Source organism: Mycteria americana, chromosome 1 (assembly GCF_035582795.1).
Source record: "Mycteria americana isolate JAX WOST 10 ecotype Jacksonville Zoo and Gardens chromosome 1, USCA_MyAme_1.0, whole genome shotgun sequence".
Taxonomy (NCBI): domain Eukaryota; kingdom Metazoa; phylum Chordata; class Aves; order Ciconiiformes; family Ciconiidae; genus Mycteria; species Mycteria americana.
This window is the reverse complement of record NC_134365.1, coordinates 23,304,093-23,325,481: the sequence shown is the minus strand read 5'-3', so window position 1 is coordinate 23,325,481 and position 21,389 is coordinate 23,304,093. Positions and strand designations below refer to the sequence as shown.

Below are 21,389 nucleotides of genomic sequence, written 5' to 3'. Positions count from 1 at the left end.
ATCTGGTTTTCCCTTTGTCAGTAAGACATAGAAAGAAATCTGCCCTTTCCCTTGGTCCTAAAGTCTAAAATTTTTGTCTGTCTCTTGGGTTGGCTGCTTTACTTACACTCCCCTCCTATGACTTCCCTCAGTCCCAGTCCAAGCCTACACTCTCCAGTTAGGCCATATCATGCAGCTGTGGTCTAAATATCTTACCCAGCTCTTCTCCCATGTCCCTCATCACACGATTTTGCTGAGTATCCATGTTCATCCTCCACTCAGTGAGGGTGCAGGTTCCCTCAAACAGCTTTTCCCTGGGAAGAGGTGAATGTACATAGTCTTAAAGAATGTGTTACCACAGCAACTAAATGTGGGGAATGCAAACAAGAGATTAAATCCCATTGAACATTAACAAAATAAACTTGGTTTAGTACTGGGCAGCCTCAAGGAACACGAAGGGAAAATAAAAGTCCTGCTGATGTTTGTGTCTTACCTCCCTGGAGAGCCAGTGTTATGCAAGTCTCAAAGTCAGGTTCAGCTGAGATGAGATGAATGAGGAGATGAGATGGCTTTGGAGAAAAGGTGGTGGGTTTTGCCAGGTGTTCAGGTCTCTCTCCCCTGGGAACTGCCATGCAGTGATCTTTTTAGTGCATGTGTCGGCATTCGCTGCAAACTGTTTGAGTGGGCATCGCATGCTTTGCCAAAAAGTAACTGAGAAATAACTGTGTGAGAAACAGGTTGGGGCATTCAGCTCTCACTATGTCTATTGACTGGGATATTTTTTTAAGGACAGTTGTCATCTTCGCATTCATGTTGAACAATCTACATGAACACTTTTTTATCACTTTGGCATATACAGTGATGTTAAAGAATATCAGATGGTATTTTATCCTTCCCTAGAGGGACAGACACTGTTTCTCTTCCATTCTTAAATGTTTGATCGTGGGAGGTGCTGAGTACTGCCATTGATAATAGCGTGTTCAAGCTCTAGCTAAAGGAGTGCCAAATCATACAATACCCCATCTGTAACGCCAGGCATTCTTTCTGGTAATATATCAGTTGAGCTCTCAGTTCTTCAGTAATTAGTTGTACATCTGTGAGCAACTGTCCATCTGATTTATTATCTGAGCAGCTATTGAAATACAGAACATTGCCCCATTTAGCCTCAGGATTGAAAGTTATGGTGTGCTAAAGTTGTGTTTAAAATGTAATAAAATTGACTATATATAAACAAATTACAAGTTTATGGGACACTAGATTTTAAAGTTCATAAATTTAAGGTGATTGAGCATAGCTTAATGCATATGAATATATTTTTAATTGCTGCCTTCTTTTATTTAGTAAGAAGATAAAACACTGTCCTGGAAAATAACTTGATTGTAGTGAAGAAGACTTAGTGGAAAAGTGAATGTAAGTATTTCACAGCATGTGTCAATTATTTATGTTTGCAAACCATTGACATTGGTGATATTGCAAATCATGCTAAATTGGTGGCCTAATTTACCAAAAAGACCACTTTTAGTATGGTGAAAATGCTGGATCTGAGCATTGTGTGTATGTGTGTGAGGTATAAAATGTGTGTTACGTGATTTTCAGTATGGGTCTGTAGGCTACACGTACCTAAATGCTTTTAATGGGGCCACGTGCTATTAGTTATTTGCATGCTTATGAACTGTTTGTAGAAAAAATGTCAACATGAAGTTGTCACTAAGTGCCCTTAAAAGGGGAAAAAAAAAAAAGCCACTACCCCTGTATAAATACCCATGGGGATCCTTAAATTCTGTAATGTGGACATATTTTCCATTTCCAGAGGAATTTAGACTAACTTGGAATAATGCAGCTAGTATATAGTATTTTTCTGTGTACTTGCCCCAAAGATGTGAGTTTATAGTAGAAGAAGATTGCACTGTGGATTGGCAATTCAATTTAGAGTGAAATACCGCGGCTGCAAGTTCCAGGCTAAGTGCATCATTGCTCACTTGAGGTCACTTTTTCAAACCTGGAGTCAATAGTTCTCTAACAATAAGAGCTTTGGTTCATTTTCTAGACCCTTTTGAAATTGTTACTTTCCTGGTGAATACCCCATTATTTTTCTTAAAGTAATTGCTTTCCCTAGCTGTATTTCATAGTAACGTGAACTCCTTAACTGTGTGCATGCACATGTGTATATGTACGTACATATTTGTGTGTGAAGCAAAGCCGTATCTCTGCAAGTCATACCCCGAGAGGCTTTGAGTGGCTCTGGTGTGCAGGGTAGTGATAGTCATGAACTTCTAGCTGCCACGGATTCGTTCCAGTATTTTTTCATATTGCATTTTTCCCATGATCTCACCTTCCTTTTCCCAGAGCCTGCCTGATGAGTTTGGAAGCAGTCAACTAAGCCTTTCCAAATGCCAGATAAAGTACAGAATTCATGACTTAGATGTCAAATAGGACGGGGATCCTGTCTTAAATGTCTAACAAGCTGGAACAGTTTTAATTTTAGCCTTTGGGCTTTTATAAACTTGTCTTCTAAAATTACTAACTGCCCAATAGTACTGAAACAGTGAGATACTGCAGGAACATTGTGAAATGCTGTCTGGTTTATATAGAGTTGTCTACTGATACGGGGTTGCTTGAAATGAAGATACTCTGATTTGCAACGATGAACGTAAGCTAAAGATTTACAGACTAGGCTGGGCATTGACTCTCTACATTACTGGTATCTGGCCCAGCTTGAAACCTATATAGGCTTGTAAGATATAAAATAAATTCCTTAAAACCTTCCGGTGTGTATTGAACAAAACAAAACAAAATTTGAAGGTATTTACTGGGACCAGTTAGTTTTAGTTGCTTCAGGGTCCTAGAAGTACATCTCCAGTGACCCTGTTCAGGCTGGTGGCACTTCTTAAACAATTCCATGTGTGTGTGACGAGTTTGTACATGTAAAAGTTTTTCTTGAGTTACTTTCACATTATTCTCACCAACTCCATCTTCAACAGTTTCTCCTGGGCAAACTTGGGAAGAGGTACTGTTATCTTCAGTTCCCATTTTTGTGAAATAAGCAGAATATTTGGGGTTTGTTTGTAGTTTTTTAGGTGCCTGTTCAGCAGAACACCATTTGAGTATGGGTTAAATTATAAAAGATATCTGCCTAGTTAAAATGTCATTTCATATATATATGTATGTGAAAACAAATAAAAGACATGAAGTAGAGCTGTATTTCAGGGAGCAGTAGACTATTGACAACGTGGTTATTAGTTGGTCATGAAACTGGCAGAGAAATAAACACATCCTTGTGGAGAGATGGATACTAGCACTTTATCCTTGATGTAAAAATAAATATGATCTCCAACAGATATTATTTTTCTGATATTTTAATTTTGTGCATGTGTAGACTGAGCTTCTAAAAGGAAAACAACTTCTTGATCTGGCTCTTGCAGCTATCTGACATTAAAATTACAGATTTATCCTTCTAAACTTGAGTAATTTTCAAAAATTAATTGGCCTCACGTTGGCCGGGATTCTTGCAGTAACACCAAATTAACAAGTTTACGTGGAGAAGAGAAAATACCTTTTCATATCTACTTTTGGTTTTGTATCACAGAAGTGGCTGTGGAGACATTCTCATATAAAAAGTCAGCAGAGCCCAAGAGAGGGAACACAGCACTTAATGAGAACTGAGAGAAGCATTGGCTTTACCTGCAGTCACTCATAAACTGGAGGCAGAGCCCTGAAACTATGAAATCCAGCACCTCCTCTTACAATCATCCATTTTGATGTGTAGCGCATCCAGAGATATTTGTTAAAAATTTTTGTTTTAGTCAAAATTGAAAATTAAATCTGAAACTTGGGTTTCAATACATTATAATGGTTTGGTAGGATAGCTGGTAGGATTTTGGCTTTGGTTACCCATAAAGCCAGAAGGTGGAATAAACTTGCAGAAACTTCCTTTTCCTCATTCTTTTCCAACGAACTTCTGGACTGACCTTTCATAGAGCTGAAAGCCAAAGTTGGGATGCCAGAGGAATCCAGTGAAATGCTGGTTTGCTGTGTTTCTTCACCTGGTGAAGAGGAGAGAGGAGATGGGGAGAGCAAGGGTTTTTTTCCTCCTTAAAAAAGTAGGGAAAGGCTAGGAAAAATGTAAAATGGACTGGAGGGGATGTTAAGCTGCTAATTGTATTGCATTATACTGATGAAACATCAAAATAAACTTGAGGCAGTGACTGCAAGGAGAAGGAAGGGGAGTGTGTACCTTAGGGAATCAGGAGCAGGCACCGTCAAGTAGAGCACAGGCAGGAAAGTGCACAGGGTGGGGGGGGAAGAACACCCAGCCCTAATTAGATACCAAAATTAGGTTCTTGCTGCACATCTAGTAATCTGAGATCCCTGGAACAAGTTCTTAATGTAGCATTGAGTGTTCACTGTTCTCAACAGCATTTCTTATGTAAAATGTGTGCATTGGCACTGTAAATAGCCTGGTTCAAACAGCCTTGTGAAGCGTGAGGACCGTGTCATGCCATGTTCTGTCACTAAGCTCTGCTTGCTGGTAGGCAGGTTCTTTCTGGAAAGTCTACGGATATGCTTTTTAGACTTCTAGGATTATATAGTAGTTGCTCAAAAACAGTGCCCATCCCCAAAATGCCCACCTTAGTTTCAGGATCCAGCTGGGTATTGTAAAATTAATGTTTGTTTATAAGAACTTGGTTCCTATATTGTGAATGCTATAAATAATTCTCAGCAGCATTTGGATAGCATGGTAAATAAGGCATAGCGCCACGCTGGATAATGAGGAGAAAAATAAATATTGAAGAGCTGCTAGTTCATTAAGTAATGTCTATGCTGTGCATGAAATGAGGCAGGGGAACAGGGGAAAAAGTCTCCCATCTTAGAGACTATCGTGAAGGATTCGCATAAGGAACTTTAATTCTAGTTTTTTCTAGATATGACAATCAATCAGACTTGAGTCCCCAGAATCACCTCTAAGACTCATCTTTAGATCCATAGGACTTAAGTCACCGAAACATCAGGTAACATTTGTTCAGTATCTTCTGCATGTCTTGGGCAGCGGGCGAGAACGAGATGTGGGCTTTTCAAAATGTTCTCGCAGAATTTCTGCTGTTGTCACCCTGAGACCCTAAAGGGTGTTCAGGGGGACTACACAGGGGTTGCATCTATCTTCATGCATGTGCTTTCTGGCGTCTCTTCCAGTACCTGTGTCCCATCTTCGTTTCCTTCCCTTCGGCTCTATCTTCCCTGTATTGCCTGGCTGACAGTAAGGAAAATAGCATGGCTCCAGGAGACACGATGTCTCTGCACTACCAGCACAAGTAGCCTGTGACACCAGGTCAGGCTGTAACCACCAGCAGTAGTAACCACAGGAAAGCCCTGCATAATGATCTCTCTGGGGTGTGCAGAGCAGCTTATTTGGAGACTTATGCTGCTGTTTTCCCATATGCTATCAAGTACAATCTTTTATTTCCCTCTAATCTGGGTTTATAATCACTGGGCCATGTAAAGGCCAAATGTCATGCCTTTGCCGCTAGATCTTTGTGACAAGAGTGCCCATGGTGAAAGTCCTGCCCTTATTATCAAGCACAGAGTGGCTGGGAGAGAGCTGGCTCCACAGGCAAGCCTTGGCTCTCCATCTTTCTCTGGCTGCAGCCTACCTGAGTGACCCATCTAACAAAAGCATCATGCAGCTTTGGACGTAGTTCATATCACTGGCTACAGATGAAACTGCTGTAGAGTTTTGCCCATATGTTGGTACCTTTCCCTCTATGGAGAAATGAGGCCATGCTTTACTAGTAGATGCCGTACTTGAATATCTGCAACGTGTTACGAACTTTTCAAACTTCACTTTGAGATCTGCCTTGTAAAAAATACCAGTAGGTTAGTTATAAAAAGGTGGTTTATTGGGGGGTGGAGGTGTCCTTTCTCCCTACATTTAGTAACATTTGACCGAAGTCTACAAGTCTGGCTACAAGACCCACAGAAGAGAAGATTCTTGCAACAAAACACAGCTTTTTATTTAGGAGTATCCATTCGTCTTCCTTGAAACATAGATCCCCATGTCAGTCTTTGTTTCTCATACTTCTCCAAAATAATCTCCTGGGGAACACATAGAAAAACAAACAGTAGATTCTTTACCATTTTAGGAGAGGGATGGAGACAAATTCAACTTCAAAATACTACCTATTTTAAATGCAAAATGATCCTTCCTTAATTAATACTTGACAAAGCATTTTAAAGATCAAAGTGTCAATATTAGCTAATTCTCATGACACACCTGTCAGGTAAGTAAAAATTATACCCATTTATAGCCCTGGAAGCTGAAATACTGTCTAACATCAGCATTTTCACAGTTGCTACCTAGTTAATTTACTGAAATAACTAGTCTAATTCTCAGAGGTTCGGCATATTCTTAGTTGTCCTAAATTATACTTGGAGCTCGAGAGTATTCACACTTTTGAAACCAAGTGCAAGTATTTTGGTACAGAAAGGTGGGTATGGCAGCTGAACCTGAGGCATCCACACTTAAGGCTTTTTCCAAACTTAAGCATCCCTAAAAAGTCTAGAGCCGGCACTTGCATGCTGTCACTTCCCAGGCTGGACTCGGGCTCCTGCACTGCCCAGCTCTCATAGCTTAAGGCAAAAGGTTGTTTGTCAGTGGAGCTGCAGAAGGCATGAGGTATAGATGGGCTTGGGAGGGTCAGTCTTTAGAGATTTTTTCTGCAGGAAGGTGTGTATAGGAGTGTTTAGAGAGGAAGAGGGTGCTTGAAGTGGGGAGAAAAATGGTGTGTGATTTTTCTACCTCCTGCTGTTGCTTCCATTAGAGATGCAGGTTACTGTGTTATTTCTGTCATGGCTCTTTCTCCTTTTGTTACAGCGTCAGCAGAGTGGTATAATTGGGCTGGAGGACAATATTTTTTTTTGCTGCCCTGTTGAACAACGACCGAAAAGGAGAGGGGATTTTGAACAAGTGCTGTCTCCCCTTCAGTATGCAGTGCAACTTGTTTCCAAGTGGTGTTTTAGTTGGAGCGGTGGTGGTGTTCAAGTGCCTTGCTTTGTCTGTGCAAACAGTTTTTGTAACCTGTTTGCTCCATTCAGTGTGGCAATGCCCAGCCCTGAATACAGCACAGAACTTAAGGATGGCGTCACTCCATCCCAGTCTGTTCTCCCTCTTGCAGGAGCAGGTGGGAATGGACAAAACCCCAGCCAAAGGCCGTCGATGGGTTGGCAGTTAAAGGAGGGAAAAGCCTAGGCTACAAAAAGGAGTCTCAAGGGACTGAACAGCCTGGAGCAGGCGTGCACAGCTGAATTAGGAGTTGGAATTGTCTGGCTTTCAAATTCAGAGGAGTTGTTTGCTGTCTTGGCCCTGCTCAAGTGAATAAGCGCTACTGCTAATAACAAAGCCCAAAACAGAGGAGGAGTGAAGGATTAAAACCAGAAAATGATGACTCACCCTCCCCTCTCCCCCCTCCCCAGTTTCAGTCCCCACTAAACCATTTTACCTCACCAAAGCCCTGGTGGCTTTTCGTTTATAAATAATCATGTGTTTGAAATGTTAAAATGTGTAGGCAGGGATTAAAAGGATATGTGATGCTACAGCATTAAAACAGTGCAGACCTCTGCAAGGGAATTGTGAAGGAAAATTAAAATGTAGTTATTTTTGGCAAGGGCTGCTGCATCCTGGGGAGATCAAGAGAAAGCAAAAAGCAGTTTACCCAAGGCTGGCAAAAGTGAGTAGAAAAGCTGGATGTAGTAAAATAGGGCTTTGCATCAGTTCTTTGTCCTACTAAAGCCGAATTTGAAGTTTTGGGGTTATCTCAGTTTTGGGGGGATGCAAGGAGGAGATTCACTGAGAAATTTCTGTTGAAGGTACCAGCCTAAACTGTCCTCCTTTTCCTCTTGTAAAGGTTGGTGAATACAACTGCTTGGGTATCACCTACGTTATAACAGCTTTCTTCCTTCTCCTAATCCACAGTGGGACTGAGAGGGGGATGGACACCTGTAACACTCTCAACTCAGTGTGTCAGCCCGCAGGATTTTACAGAATAAGCAGGTTGTGATGCCTGTTTGGGTATTATTCGGACAGAAGTGAGAATATTGGCACCAAATTTCTTGTTCTGTCTGGCAACAAAAATTGAGAATTGTCCCTGCTTAGAAAAATAAATGCATTGCAGACTTAGAGGGAACTCTTGGAAATCAGTTGTTGGCATTGACTGTAGCATTGATTCTGGAGTTTGAATATAGTTTTTAGTGTCATTTTCGGATGCTACATTAGCTTTGTCTCCATAAACCTTTGATTCCGGGCCAAAGTGAGCCCTTTCATGGGACTGCCAATGTTGGAGTTGGTGAAATCTGCCTCCTCACCCCTCTTCTTTTTTAATTTTAAGCGAGTGAATGATACCAGTGTGAACAATACTAGTGTGAACAGGCACAGGTAAGGGCACTGTTCTGCTGCTTTTCTTGCTCATGATCTTGCTGCTGTCTGCTTGTTGGTACAGGGGAAGCCTCTGAATGCTATGCCTGTAGCAACTGTGCAATTACTAATAAACGAACAATTTTAGGAGGCTCCATTCATTTCAGGTCTAATTAATTTTTGACACACAGCCTACAGAACCTGGGGAGTAGGGCTTTGGGGGGATCTCCTTGGGGGAAGCAGGGCAGTGCCACCCCCCTCACCTCAGCTGCTCCCAGCTCCCTGCACGGGGCTTTCACTCCACAGCTTTCAGACCAGGGCTTCTGCAAAAGCCCATTTGAAGCCGTGATGCTGCTGATCCCCGTGGGTTTGGTGCTGGAACAGCCTGGCTGCAGGGGCGTTACAGGTCTCTTCACAGCTAGCAGTTTGAGGACTTCTGCTCCATTCCTGCCCTGCTTCCTCTTGCTTTATGATAGCAACGATGTTGTTTAAGCAATTGTCTTAGGTGAACTGGTATGTCGCTTTGCTAAATGGAAACGGTTTGCATTAACATGTTGATTTGTATGGAATACGCCACCCCCACTGCTCTTAACCTTTGCTGTTACTTTTGTGCTAGCAAACATGAAAAAGTGCCTTGTGCTCTCAGGGTGTTACTTTTTTAATGCTGTTTATATGAATCTGTTTATAAGCCCAGCTTGTGTTCTTGTTTTGTTTTTCTCCCTGCTTTAATGCATTTAAATGTATTAGTTGAGAAAAATCTCAATAATAATCTTTAGTTCAATTAATGTTATATTTAATTAAAGGATTTAACAAAGATAAAAGTAAGAATTAAGTACTTTTCTGCTTAATAATTTTTTAGGGCTAAATTCAAGGCAAGCCTCAACCTTATTTGATTCAGTTAATGCAGTACATGCAAAAGACATTATATTTAAAAAATAACTGTTCCTTTGGACAGCTAGACAATAGTCTAGTGTCCTGGTACTGCAGCACTCAATTTGATCAAGCACAATGTCATGAAGTAATGTCAAGATGTAAAAATATCTAGTTTTTGGTAGGAAATTTCTCATTGTCAGTCAGTAAGCCAGTGACTTTGTAAACAGAAGTCTTCCAGGGACACTCAAAATACAGTCTTGTTTATCCTTGCTGGTTTTCCTTAAAATTGCATCAGTTTAATTTGTGACTAGTTGAATGAATCGTATTAAATTACAGTTCCTGGGAACTTCTGAGTTTGTAAAACATTGCAACTCTTGTGTTTGTACACAGCTAGTATGTTTTTTAAAATGTATCTGGAAATTTCCAGACAACTGAAGGGACCTGCCACGGTTTTCTTCAAAGTTAGACCTATGTTTTCAAAAAGCATGGTTTTTAGAGCTTGGTTGGTTTGTTTTTTTTTTTTAACCTGGAGGAAGAATGATGGTGCTGGTTGCACTGATGAGGCAGAAGGTGTGCATTGCTTTGAGAGCTCTGGCTGGTTATTTTTCTTATAAAAACACAGAGCTCTGTTCAAACTTTATCTCTAAAAAGAAATGTTTTTTCCCCTCCTGTGGAAATGATGACTTCACAAATCCTGGTACCTGTTATGGGCAATGCTATGGGGATTTTACTCTGACACCCTCTTCTTACCGTCCTTTCTTGAAGTGTTTTCCACCAAGATCCTCTTACTGCATGTCTAAGAAGTCCTGACGACACCACAGGGGATGCCGGGGGGGACCCTCACTAAGAACAGAAAGCTGGGTCACAGTTTTGACAGCTGCATCCTCAGCATCAGTTCCACATCCAAAATTCTCCACCACAGGCTACTGGCCATTTGGCTCTTCAGGGTATTCATAGAGGGGAAAAAAAGGGTCACAATACCGTTTCCATTGTAACGAGCAGAAACATACAGTACAGCTGATGTCAGGGGTGGTAGAGCAGATTCCTGAAGTCCTTTAGCACTTCTTATAGCCAGCATCTTTAGAAAGCATGAGCTATATCATTCTGTACAGGAGAAACTGGACTAGTTTGGTCTCTTCTCTGCAGTGGCATTGATTGACAGTGCTTCGTCAGAAGTATCCAGAACTGGAATGACTGTAGGGAGGTCTGCTTGGTCACAAAGTCCAGGAGATCCTGTTCAAAGGCCAGGATGGTGCTAGGAAGGGAAGGTGTGTATGGTCAGTAACCCAGGGATGAGCTGATTTATTGCATTCCCTGGTTTTTCATACCCTTGGGTGAACTCAAGTCAGGCTGTCCATCCATATGTGAATTCTTCGGATAGCATTTGTTTATTGTGGTCCAAGCTGCAGGATATGGATTTTATCTGGTGTATAAATATTTGTGGTGCTACCCTGGGTTTGCTTTGCAGGATGTGTATGCTTCCTTCTTGAGCTGCGCCACATGGGAACGTTCTACCTGTTTGCATGATTACAGATGTTGCCTAAAGGAGCTCTATGCGAAGAAGTTATCTCTCCTAAGGGAGGTATATGTGAGCAAAGCTTTTACAGCTGGGGGGCAAGCTATGCTGAGAGAAATTGTTCTTTGAAAATATGTCTTTGAAGTATATATAGGACCAGGAGGAAAAGAACAAGTAAATGACGTAGATGGGGAATGGAAACAAAAAAATAAAGAAAAGAAAATGTTCCAAATACATCTATTTTGTACGACTTGAGGAAAATTGAATGTGCTAACATTATTGTAAGCAAATGCTGTACCCTGAATATAGTCATCTTATACAAAAGCAGGCGTTTATTCTTGTGAAAGAAGAGGAAAGAAATCCTCTCCCAGCAAGCCTGTCTGTCTGTTGTCTTTGACAAGGTGAGAGGCAGCATTTCTTTCTCCAGTTGTAGGAAACCTACTGAAGGTGTTTTACTTAAATTGTGTCAGGACATGTTTATACAGTCACTTTATTGGGTACCAGTTCATGCTGTTGCTGAACAAGGTAGGCTGGTTCTCGCATCTCCCCTAGCTGCTTGTTTCTGCCACTTCCATGGGTGGCACAAGTATGGGTGCAACCAAACCTCAAGCCTAAGCAAGAGCTGAAAACCAACCTGGCCAGGAGATGAAAAATGGGTAGATCCTGCTGGAGCAGCTCCATGAGTGTCTTCTCACCACCTCTTGCATGCCAGTACCAGCCCAAAGCAGAGACTTTCTGTTCAGAGCAAGGGACTAGTGCACTTAGAGGCAACATAGATTCTCTCTAGTGATGAACTAGATAGCAACTGTTCTGCCCAGATGTTAGGCAAAGTAAAACATTTAACCAAGATCTTTCTTTGAAATGAATGGCAGGACAACCTGTGGAGAGAGGGGCAAGCTGCTTGCTGTCAGATTCACTAGATAAAACTGAAACTCTGACCTTGTGGAACAGTAGAGGAAGAAGAAGGTGTCCCAAGTGGGGTATTAGGCATTCTGTGATCTTCCTCATGTGTCTGTTAAGCAGCTGACAGGAGCCTTGCCTGTGACCGCAATCACTGAATAACTGGGGTGAGGAAAGGGAAGGGGGGGGGCACATTTGATGTTTTGCAACACATGATTTTGAGGCAAGCATCTCTGCAGTGATGCTTCTTGTCTTGTTCTGCCAACTCCTTTACTGAAGTTGAACTACATTTATTGTCTTTGGCATTAATCTAATACATCTAACGTTCTTGGGTAAGGTAAATATCTGACAGCCCCTGTGTAGTTAATTCGTCCCCATGCTTTAAAGATTTACAGTATCCTTGTAAAATATTGTCATACAAGTAGTGGGTGGTAGAGTGCATGCTGTTACAGTAAGGAAAGTAGAGCCTTTTAAGTAAATTCCCTAAGCAGATGCACATTACAGCATACAACTGTTTTCTGGAAGTGGTTGGAATTGCACTAGGGTCTCAATTTCCATTCACCGGCCCTGGAAAAGGCATAAGCATCTAACAGACACAAATGAGTAAAAATTGATCTCATAAGTGCAAATTTTATTAAAATTCTTGTCTGTCAGTGTGTGAGTGATCTTGATAAATTAGATTACCAAATGATTTTGTTCACGACGAGTTTGTTTTCATTATGGGTGAAATATGCAAAATAATATCTAAATAAAGACTAAGTTAAGCTGTTAAATGCTGCTTCCGGGAGTAATCAGACATTTTCTGGCTTGTGCTTTGATTTGAAGGCTGTCTGTCAGCCGTCATCTTTATTCGTGGTAAATAAACCCTCTTCCCTGAAGGGATCAAGGTATGAGCACATAAGAACCCTAATATTATGCCTACTGCAATCAGTGATTTTGTAGGGATCTTGTTAAAGTTCAAATTCTGTCCCTGCAATTGAGCAGAAATACCAGTATATGCTGGAAATAAATCGGTCACTGTTAAAGGAGATCAAGAAAGCTTAAAATACAGGGAGGGAGGCTGCTCAAGGCGGGCAGCAGCACCCTTTGGGAGAGAAGGAGCTAAAGATAAAATGATAAATACCAAAGACTGTAGTTGGGTCTCTCCCTCAGCCCTTCCTCCAGCCAGCAGTTGTTAATCCTGTGCTAGTTTGAAAACCAGGGAGGTGACAGCCTGGGGAAGCACGGAGAATTCACTCGATGAGTGGATAGCAAAAAAGAGACTAACTGAGGGACCCAGGTGAGGAGAGGCACATGTATTGAGTAAACTCTTGTGCATCATACAAATGGATACTCGGGCAATTTACTCTGCACGACCCTTTCTATATCCATTGTCAAAGGGACTGTGAGAATGTGAATATGCTGAAGAAACCAAACGTCCGTGAACATCCTCTCGGCAGGTGACCTTCCACAGTGATAAGCGTCAGGCACTAGTCCAAAGGCAGCAGGTAAAGTGCTGCCCACGGTCATAAGCAACAGACTGCACACGAAATTTTGTGAGCGGGGACAGAGCAAGGCTCTGAAGTGGTTAGTGCTGTACCAACCCAGAAAGGTTTGATGGAAGTTAAAGCAGATCTGACTGAAAAGCTCCATGCTCATTCGGGAGGAGGCAACTTTTCATAACGTGATTAAGTATTTATGTGAAGATCTAATAGATGATGACGTGGAGAGGACTAACAAAGTCTGTTGTAACATTAATAAGAAGCCCAGGTAGGAACAAAAAGAATATCATGTATTTTGGGAAAAGAAACTACTATACGCAAGTGGCTGAGCATAAAGCTATGTGGGATTAGCTGATCTCAGAGCTCTTTTAGGCACAAAAAGGCCTGGCAGTGTCTGATAATAAGCTCTGACTGAAACATGCTGCCTAATGGCAAAACACTGATTGACTCTCGTTTAGTATTATTTCTGGACTGTGGCAGATCTGACGTGGCCCAGATTTTGAATTTTGGTGTCTCTTCTTGCTGGTTTATTTCTGTGTGTATGGCCACTATAACAGCGCTTTTGTAGGCTAGGAGTGAAAGCACCATACAACAGGTTTCTGAACTATATATTGAGATCGTACATCACTTGACAGAGTGTTGCTTTCATGTTCGCACAAATGTAATTCCCTTTTGTTGAGAATGCAGTAAGAGAGTATAACTGCCATAAGGACCAACAGATGATGTAAAGTATTTGGTGAAAATTTAAATTGCTCAGATACTTAAGAATTGTTGTATTAACTGTTTTCATGGAATAATGAAATGTAATGTTCTAAAAAGTAAATGTCAGATTTTGGTTATCTAGTGATCTGTCACTGCTCTACAGTGTTACGTTATTAAAGGCATCTCTGTCTTTTTATCTGCTTAGTTATCCCTTGTCGTCTGTCCTTACTGCACAAATCAGGATTTTTGCAGTACAGAGGCTGAGGATTTACCCTGTACCAAATAGTGATCCACGAGCTGAAACAGGGTTAGAAATTATTGGTTTTATTCCATAGACCATCCTGGTTTAGAGTTGGAACTGCGAAGACTGCACTTCTTTCCTACAAACCACTCAGTTCTAAAAAGAACTATTTTCTGAAAGCTTCTGTATGAAAGTGTGTATGTATGCTTATTACACATAATTTCCCTGTTGCTTTTGCTTGGGTGTCATTTCTTTGTCCTGCTTTGGTTCCCTCTGAATTTTGAGCTGAGCTCTCAGGGGATGAGCGTGCTGGAGATCACCATGGCAACACTCCGAAAAATGCACACTGCAGGCACCAGTCTTCGCCGCCATTATCCCTGCAAGAGCTCTGATGATCTGTGGACTTGCGAACTTATTCGGGAGCTGCAAGAGGGACGGAGTCGGTGGCTGAGAGCTAGGGGTACCGTGTCTACTAAAAATGTTTCCTATGTAAATTGAGGAACTCTGGGTATTGTTCGCTGATGTACAGCACTAGCATCCAGCATTTTCATAGCTTACCACTGAGACTTCCCTTAGCAGACTGTAAACCCTCTTTTTTTATTCCATATAATTCTAATATTAGTGTCTTACGTCTTAGCACTCCCTATTTTCACTCAAGACTACTGTGGGAGCCATTGCAAAGGCAAAGATTGTTATCCTGGCAAAAGCTTAAAGGTGGTTGATGATAAAACATGTCATAAAGATTATGATGCAGAGTTTAAAAGAGGTTAGTGCTTGTATCCCTGCTATTCCCAAATCCTTTTTCAGGAGAAAAAGAAAACATTCAAGGAAGAGTTATTTTATAGAAGAGTATTTCACGGCAGTGGTTGGGAGAGAATGGGTTCTCTCCAGCAGCAGGAAATAACAGAAACTGCGTAAAAGTATATTGCCTTCTGAGAGAAGAATTAGGGGCTCTAGGCTGTGTTCTGACAGGGGAAGTGTGACATTGGAGTTTTGTTTTATATTACTGAAATAAGAAGTACAGCCTATCCCAGTACATGGAGGGGGGTTTTGGTGGGTTTTCTTTCTATTTCCCTTTTTCTTTTTTTAAAGTACCATCTCAGCCCACCAGCTGTAAGGCTAGACCACCAGAAGGACGTGGGCTTGTGATGCTCAGAGCAGTGACTAATTCAAGTGTGATCAGCAGCCTTGAATAAGGTACCTCCTCTTCCAGTTATTGCATGGGGAGCGCTAAGCCCATGAAAGCACAATTCGTGAACAAGGAGGATACGGAGCAGGAATGCCCAAAATAGTTGACAAGGAATGCTTAGGAGAAAAATGTATTTGAAGCCTTCCTTTCTAGGGATTTTCCCAGTCCCATTTGTGGATGCATGGAGGTCAATACCCATGTTAAACTTAGTTTCACAGCCCAGACCCTTGCACAGTCAGGTGTCCAGTGCTGTTCTTTAGCAGAAAATGGCTCACTCTCTCTTCTTTTGAAATGCACTGTCCTAGGAACACAATGCGGACACTGGTGCCCTTTCCTTTACATCCATTCTGAAGAAGCTTAGGATCTGGGTTCATTGCATTCCTCAGCCTGAGAAAGGGGGGGGCTGAGGCACCAAAACCAACCCCCCTTCTTCCCATTGGGATAACTAAGAGGAGGCTATGGTGGGTGTGCCCACTCCTCCCTTTCCTCGCCCTTTCTAACTTGGCAGAAAAAAGAATTGGAAGCTTCTGGCCTGCGGAGGGAGTGTGCACAGGGAGCAGGACATGGGCACCCACCTGCCCTGGGTGGGGAGGAGCAGCAGGGGGAAGAAGGGAGCTCAGATTCCCACTCTGAAAGTGGATTACACATTTTACATTCATCACTGGGTAAAATGCACAAGCTGGTCCTGCACCAGGGAGCCCAGGTCACCCATGCAACTCAGTGCCCTGGAAGTCAGGTTTCCCTCAATCTGTTTGTATAAATGTGAAGCATTTCTTGTGCAGCACTGGATCAAGGAGCCCCACTCTGGGCAAAGGCGTCTGGTAGCAAAGCATCAGAGCGATGGGTGCGGATGCACTCAACAGCCTGAAATGAGATTTCCCAATTCCTAAAAAAAGTATTCTCGCTACAGAGCTACTGTACAAACACCGCAGCGTTATCCACACGCTCCCATCCTCTGCTCCCTCCAGCCAAGGGCGTGCGTTTCTTCTTGAATGTAGGTGACTCTGGCATCTAAGTGCAGAGATCCCCGCTGCTGTGTTTAAGTGCTCAAAATCCTGGATTGAGCTTCTACTGGAGATAAGTATAATAATGTTTAGTCTGAGGTTCCCAGACAGGCTTGAGCATGAGAAAAGAGCAGAGCCCCTGAGTACTGACAAGGTGAAGGTAGTTCAACTTCTGTAGAATCCAGAATTTTGGGGAATTTGGGGGAAAAAAAATAGAAAACGAATGGTATACATGGGCCAGAAGTTATGACAATGACACTCTGGTATGACGAATAAACCTTAGGAATGCTACTTTCATTTTTTTGTTGTTATAGGACTAAGAATGGCTTATTTCAACATGTAACTATTAACATGGAATAAATTGGCCAATTTCCTTCTAAGGCAAATTAATTAAATAAACTCACACATGCCTCTTTGAAAGAAGCAGAAAAATTATAAGCAATGGCACATATTTTAACTCATTTATAGAGAGTAGAACTTCAGCAGATCAAGAGGTGTTGAAACACTCCTGTAAATGCTGGCCAAAGGGTCTGGCACTCTTCAGTGCTGATTCACTGAAGAGAAACAAAGTTCATGGGTTATTTTAATTTCCTGTTTGTCTATTTAAAGTTCATATTTTAAAAACAGGACTGAAAAAGCATATTCGTGCATTTTGGAAGAATCTAATTCCCAAGATTTCATCGAGATAAGACTTTTTAAAATTTAGTGTTAAAAAAAATAGCTACTGGTGATGATGTGGTTCTAGGGAACCCCTGAACTCCAAATGCAGTTGACAGGGATGCCATAAGTAAAAAAATGTTGTACCTGAGCCCTATTTTTTAACTGTAACTCTAAGAGAAAAATGTGGAGGTTATGTGGGTCACCACGCTGCCAGAATGCATAATGTAAACAGGATAAAACAACTGGGAGCTCATGGAATCTCAGCATGAACAAAGTTTTAAGAAGTGCTGACTTCCTACTACAGCTTCTAGCATCAGCATTAATCGAATCCAGTGTATTTATCTTCCTTTGCCATTCTCACTAAAATTAGATTGTTTACATTTTTGAGCAAGCTAATGGCACAGTTACTTACTGCTCACCTCTACTAGGCAGAAACAACCTAGTAGAGAACCAACCTGCTCCTTTCACCTCTAAGACACAATTACTAGAATAATGGTGAAACAACTGATGCTTTATAGAAAAGTTTCTGCTTTTCTATAGCAAGTTGAGAAAGTTGAAAGGTTTCGCTCAAAGAGGCTTCTGATTCCTTTCCTGTGCCGAGTTGTATAGCTCTCTTGAGGTATGCAATACTCAATTCTGCCAGTTCCTGAGGGCTCTGCAGAGAAAGGAGGGCAAAAAGATCTTCAGAAGCTTTCCCAGAATACCAGCTTTAGGTGCTGACCAGGATTAATACCCAGTATTGTTTGTTACAAGTCTGCTTGTTCCTAAAAATGTAAATGTCTTATCCTTGAAGTTCTTGCACTAACTCATTATTTGAACGTGTCTCGACTTTGATGTGGAAAAGCAATTTCTGCCGTCTATATAAAACTTTATTTGGAAAAATACATTTTGCTGCTCATATAGTAAAAGAATTCTTCGATTCAGCCCTGTTTCCCTACCTCAGCCCTGTTCTTTCTAATGACACTTTCACCTAGCAAATCCAGGCCTTGAAGAGAATAATGCAGTAGGTAACACTTTTAATCAGTATAGGAAATACGAATAGCAGGGAATGAATTTCCAACTGGGCAAACAAGAAAAAAAAAGGAAAAATGTGAAAGCTGTATTTTTCATTTCTTTCTCCTTAGATTGGTCTTACCCATGGGGCTTTTATGGTGCCGCAGTTGCATACTTATCAATAATTGTTTCCTAATTCTGCTCTGTTTCTGCACTGAAGTAGTATAAAATGTTGAGCTCCATGCAGCCAGTCAATTTTCAAGATCCCATGTGGACAACAGAAACCAGTGTGCTGTTAGTAATCTGTTAAAAGGATAATTTCCCCCTTTTATCAGTGTTTAATTGGATGGAATCTCAAATCTTAATAGTACCTACATCACTTAAATACCGTTCTTGTCGAGGTGTGACAATGGATGGGGAAGGGCTGCTTGTTTGAACAAGAAGCTTCCGTCTAATTAGTCTAACCCATCCCTGAGTGGGGAAAAAAAGTAGTTTACCAAAATCATTTCAAAAGTCAGAACAGGATAGGATACTTGCTTGTGGCAGCTGTTCGCTTATACTGGGGTGTTATTAAATAACATGTAAACTGAACGTGTGTTTGGGGAAGGCTCGCACCCACAGGCGTTCAAGCAGGGATGAGGGATGTACTGTAAGCACAGGGTCAGCAGGTGGTTTTTTGAATGGCCAGGGATGGGAAAGACAGGTGGAGTATCTGCACTGTGGTCAGGGATGTTATTAGAAATGAGGAAGCATCATTCAAAATGTACCCCAGCTTGAGTACTGCATCCAGCTCTGGGGCCCACACTACAAGAAGGACATGGCCCTGTTAGAGCAGGTCCAGAGGAGGGCCACAAAAATGGTCAGAGGGATGGAACACCTCTCTTATGGAGAGAGGCTGAGAGAGTTGGGGTTGTTCAGCCTGGAGAAGAGAAGGCTCCAGGGAGACCTTATTGCGGCCTTTCAATATATACAGGGGGTTTATATGAAAGATGGAGAAAGACTTTTTACCAAGGCCTGTATTGACAGGACAAGGGAAAATGGTTTTAAACAGAGGAGGGTAGGTTTGGACTGTATATAAGGAAGAAATTTTTTATGATGAGAGTGGTGAGACACTGGAACAGGTTGCCCAGAGAAGTTGTGGCTGCTCCATTATTGGAAGTGTTCAAGGTCAGGTTAGATGGTTGAGCAACCTGGTCTAGTGAAAGATGTCCCTGCCCACGTCAGGGGGGTTGGACTAGATGATGTTTGAAGGTCCCTTCCAACCTAGACCATTCTGTGATTCTATAAAGCTGATTCTATCTGAAGTCCTGTCCAAATAAAGAAAATTAGAAGAGATTTTTAACTCCAGCAGGTTGAATATAAAAGTTTCAGTGCAATTAGGCGGACTGAAAAAGGCTTTTGAAGAGTGACTTACCGGAGTAGGCTAAACTAATACTCAGACCTCCTTCAGACATGCCAGGAACAAAAAGCTCAGTGTAGGGCCAACTGGTGGCTGGGATCTGAAAGGACGCTCAGAGAGGATGGGGCCCTTACAAATATTTCATTCATTCTTGCTACATCCTGTTCCCGCTGGAAGAGGTCAGGGCTTTTTTGCGGTGAAGTCCTTTGGGTGGGTGGGACGGGGGAGCACTGCGACAGGCTCGCTTGAGAACCTGCCTGAGTGGGAAATGACCATGCAATAGATCTCATGTTTATACAGAAAAAAGATGAGTTTAAATACACAAAAAAGAAGTGTCTTTGAGTATCCAGCTCCACACAGAAGAGCTAATACCTTTTTCTTCTCTCTGCTGTCACTGGGCTCTGGCATCAAGGCTTTACCATGCAGAAACATAGTTTTTCTACTAGTTGTCATGGAGCCATTAGGAAGTGACTTATTTCTAAGTTATCTCTCTCTATTATTCACCGTCCTCTTTCTTCCTACTGTGTCTTCCATTAAAAAGAAAAGCCCCTGGCAAATAAGTCAGGGATAGTGAAAAACAATTGAAATCCTTCCATAAGAAATGGGATTTGGCAATTCCCCAGGACGAAAGGAAAAAAGATGATGTGAAAGTAGCAGCACAGTCCTGATTCCTTATTTACCTATTCTTGGTTCAAATACATAGGGTCCAATTAAGGTATAGGCGATTAGGGCTAAAAAGGGGCGGGTTAGAAAGCCATTTATTTCCAAACATCTTTTTGAAAGAAGCAGTCTTGCCCAAGACCTCACGACTGTTGCCCACTGTGGTATGAAGGGAGTGCCATACGCTTGGATGTTTCATTGCTGGATGCAGTATAGTGCAAAGCTCTTGAAAGCTTCCAGTCATTAAACTTTGCTAAACAACATAAAGCTTTTTTCAAAGAATGGTACTCCTGCTTCAGTGAGCTGGCCACCATCCAGCCCTAATTACCTTCTGCCTATCTAAATTGCTCTGTTTATTTAATTGGACAAGGTCATATGTCAAAAGATGTTGTTGGGCAGGGTTGGTGACGCTAGGACAATAGGTACTGTGTCACCCGACTCATTCAGGGCTGGGTGAAGCAATTCCTATGTGCAGATCATAGGGATTTTGTGCAAATCACTCTGAAGCTTGCAAAGGACTTCATAAATCAAATAGCAGTTCCAGTAAGTTTAAACAAAGCGTTATTAATAAAAGTGTTGATCCCTGTCAAGCTACCTAGACCACTGTGGGAGCTGTATATGAATATTGTTATAGTACTCCAGAATGTATAAAAGAGAGAGGCCTGGTTTGCACGAGAAATGAAGAAGTTTCTCCATATGCATCTACCACAGGTTTATGGCTATCCCATACTGATGCAGTGCTGGAGGGGATAAGGACCATTAATTCGTCTAGACAAAAGGTGGTTGTCTTTTCCAAGTAGACTTTTTTTTCCTGTCACACTGCTGCTTAAATGCTGATACAAACCTTCATAAAACATTATGTTTGTGTTATCGGTAAGATACCCGGTGCGCTTCCTTGAGCTCTGTATCCGTGCTTGCTGTGTGGGAGGGACCAGGGGATGCGACTGTCAGATTGAGACCCTGGTGTTTCAGGTGCCTGGTACAGTGAAATCAGCCGTCCAACACAAAGTATGGCAGACTGCTTTGTCAGCGGTTCTTAAAACTTATTCTCAGGATTTGACCTAGACTGGAAGGATATGAAAAAGACATTACAAGTTGAGGAAATTTTTCAAATAAGCAAACAATGGTCCTGCTGAGCAGAGCTATTTTTGAGGGGGGAGGTTTGTTTGATCACCTAATGGAGCTGCTGCATTTTTTCCAGATGTACTCAGATCGAGCAGAGGCCTCTGAAATCAGTGGTGTAGTTGTCTTGGATTTTTTTTCTTTGGTATATGGAGGCAGGGATCCGGCCCCCTGCCCTAGCTCTTCCTGTGGCAGTGAGCATACTTTACATACTGGTGAGACTGAGCAAGGTCACCTTGCTTTGCTCTTTGAATTATAACCTCCTC

The 21,389-nt window shown here is 41.8% G+C and overlaps 1 protein-coding gene across 2 annotated transcripts in view; it reads left to right on the top strand.

The window, feature by feature from the left end:
* Nucleotides 1-1,307: 1,307 nt before the first annotated feature.
* The window catches only part of PLXNB2 (plexin B2), a 119,963-nt gene continuing 99,881 nt past the window's right edge, over nucleotides 1,308-21,389 (top strand). The window contains exons 1-2 of one of the 2 annotated variants that reach the window (XM_075492961.1): nucleotides 1,308-1,389; nucleotides 4,892-4,988. Coding sequence is in view for 1 of the 2 variants with exons in the window: in XM_075492952.1 (XP_075349067.1) it covers nucleotides 1,388-1,389 (2 nt within the window). In the remaining variant the exon portion in view is untranslated. The remainder of the gene's footprint in view (nucleotides 1,390-4,891; nucleotides 4,989-21,389) is intronic. The other variant, XM_075492952.1, reaches the window with a different exon arrangement.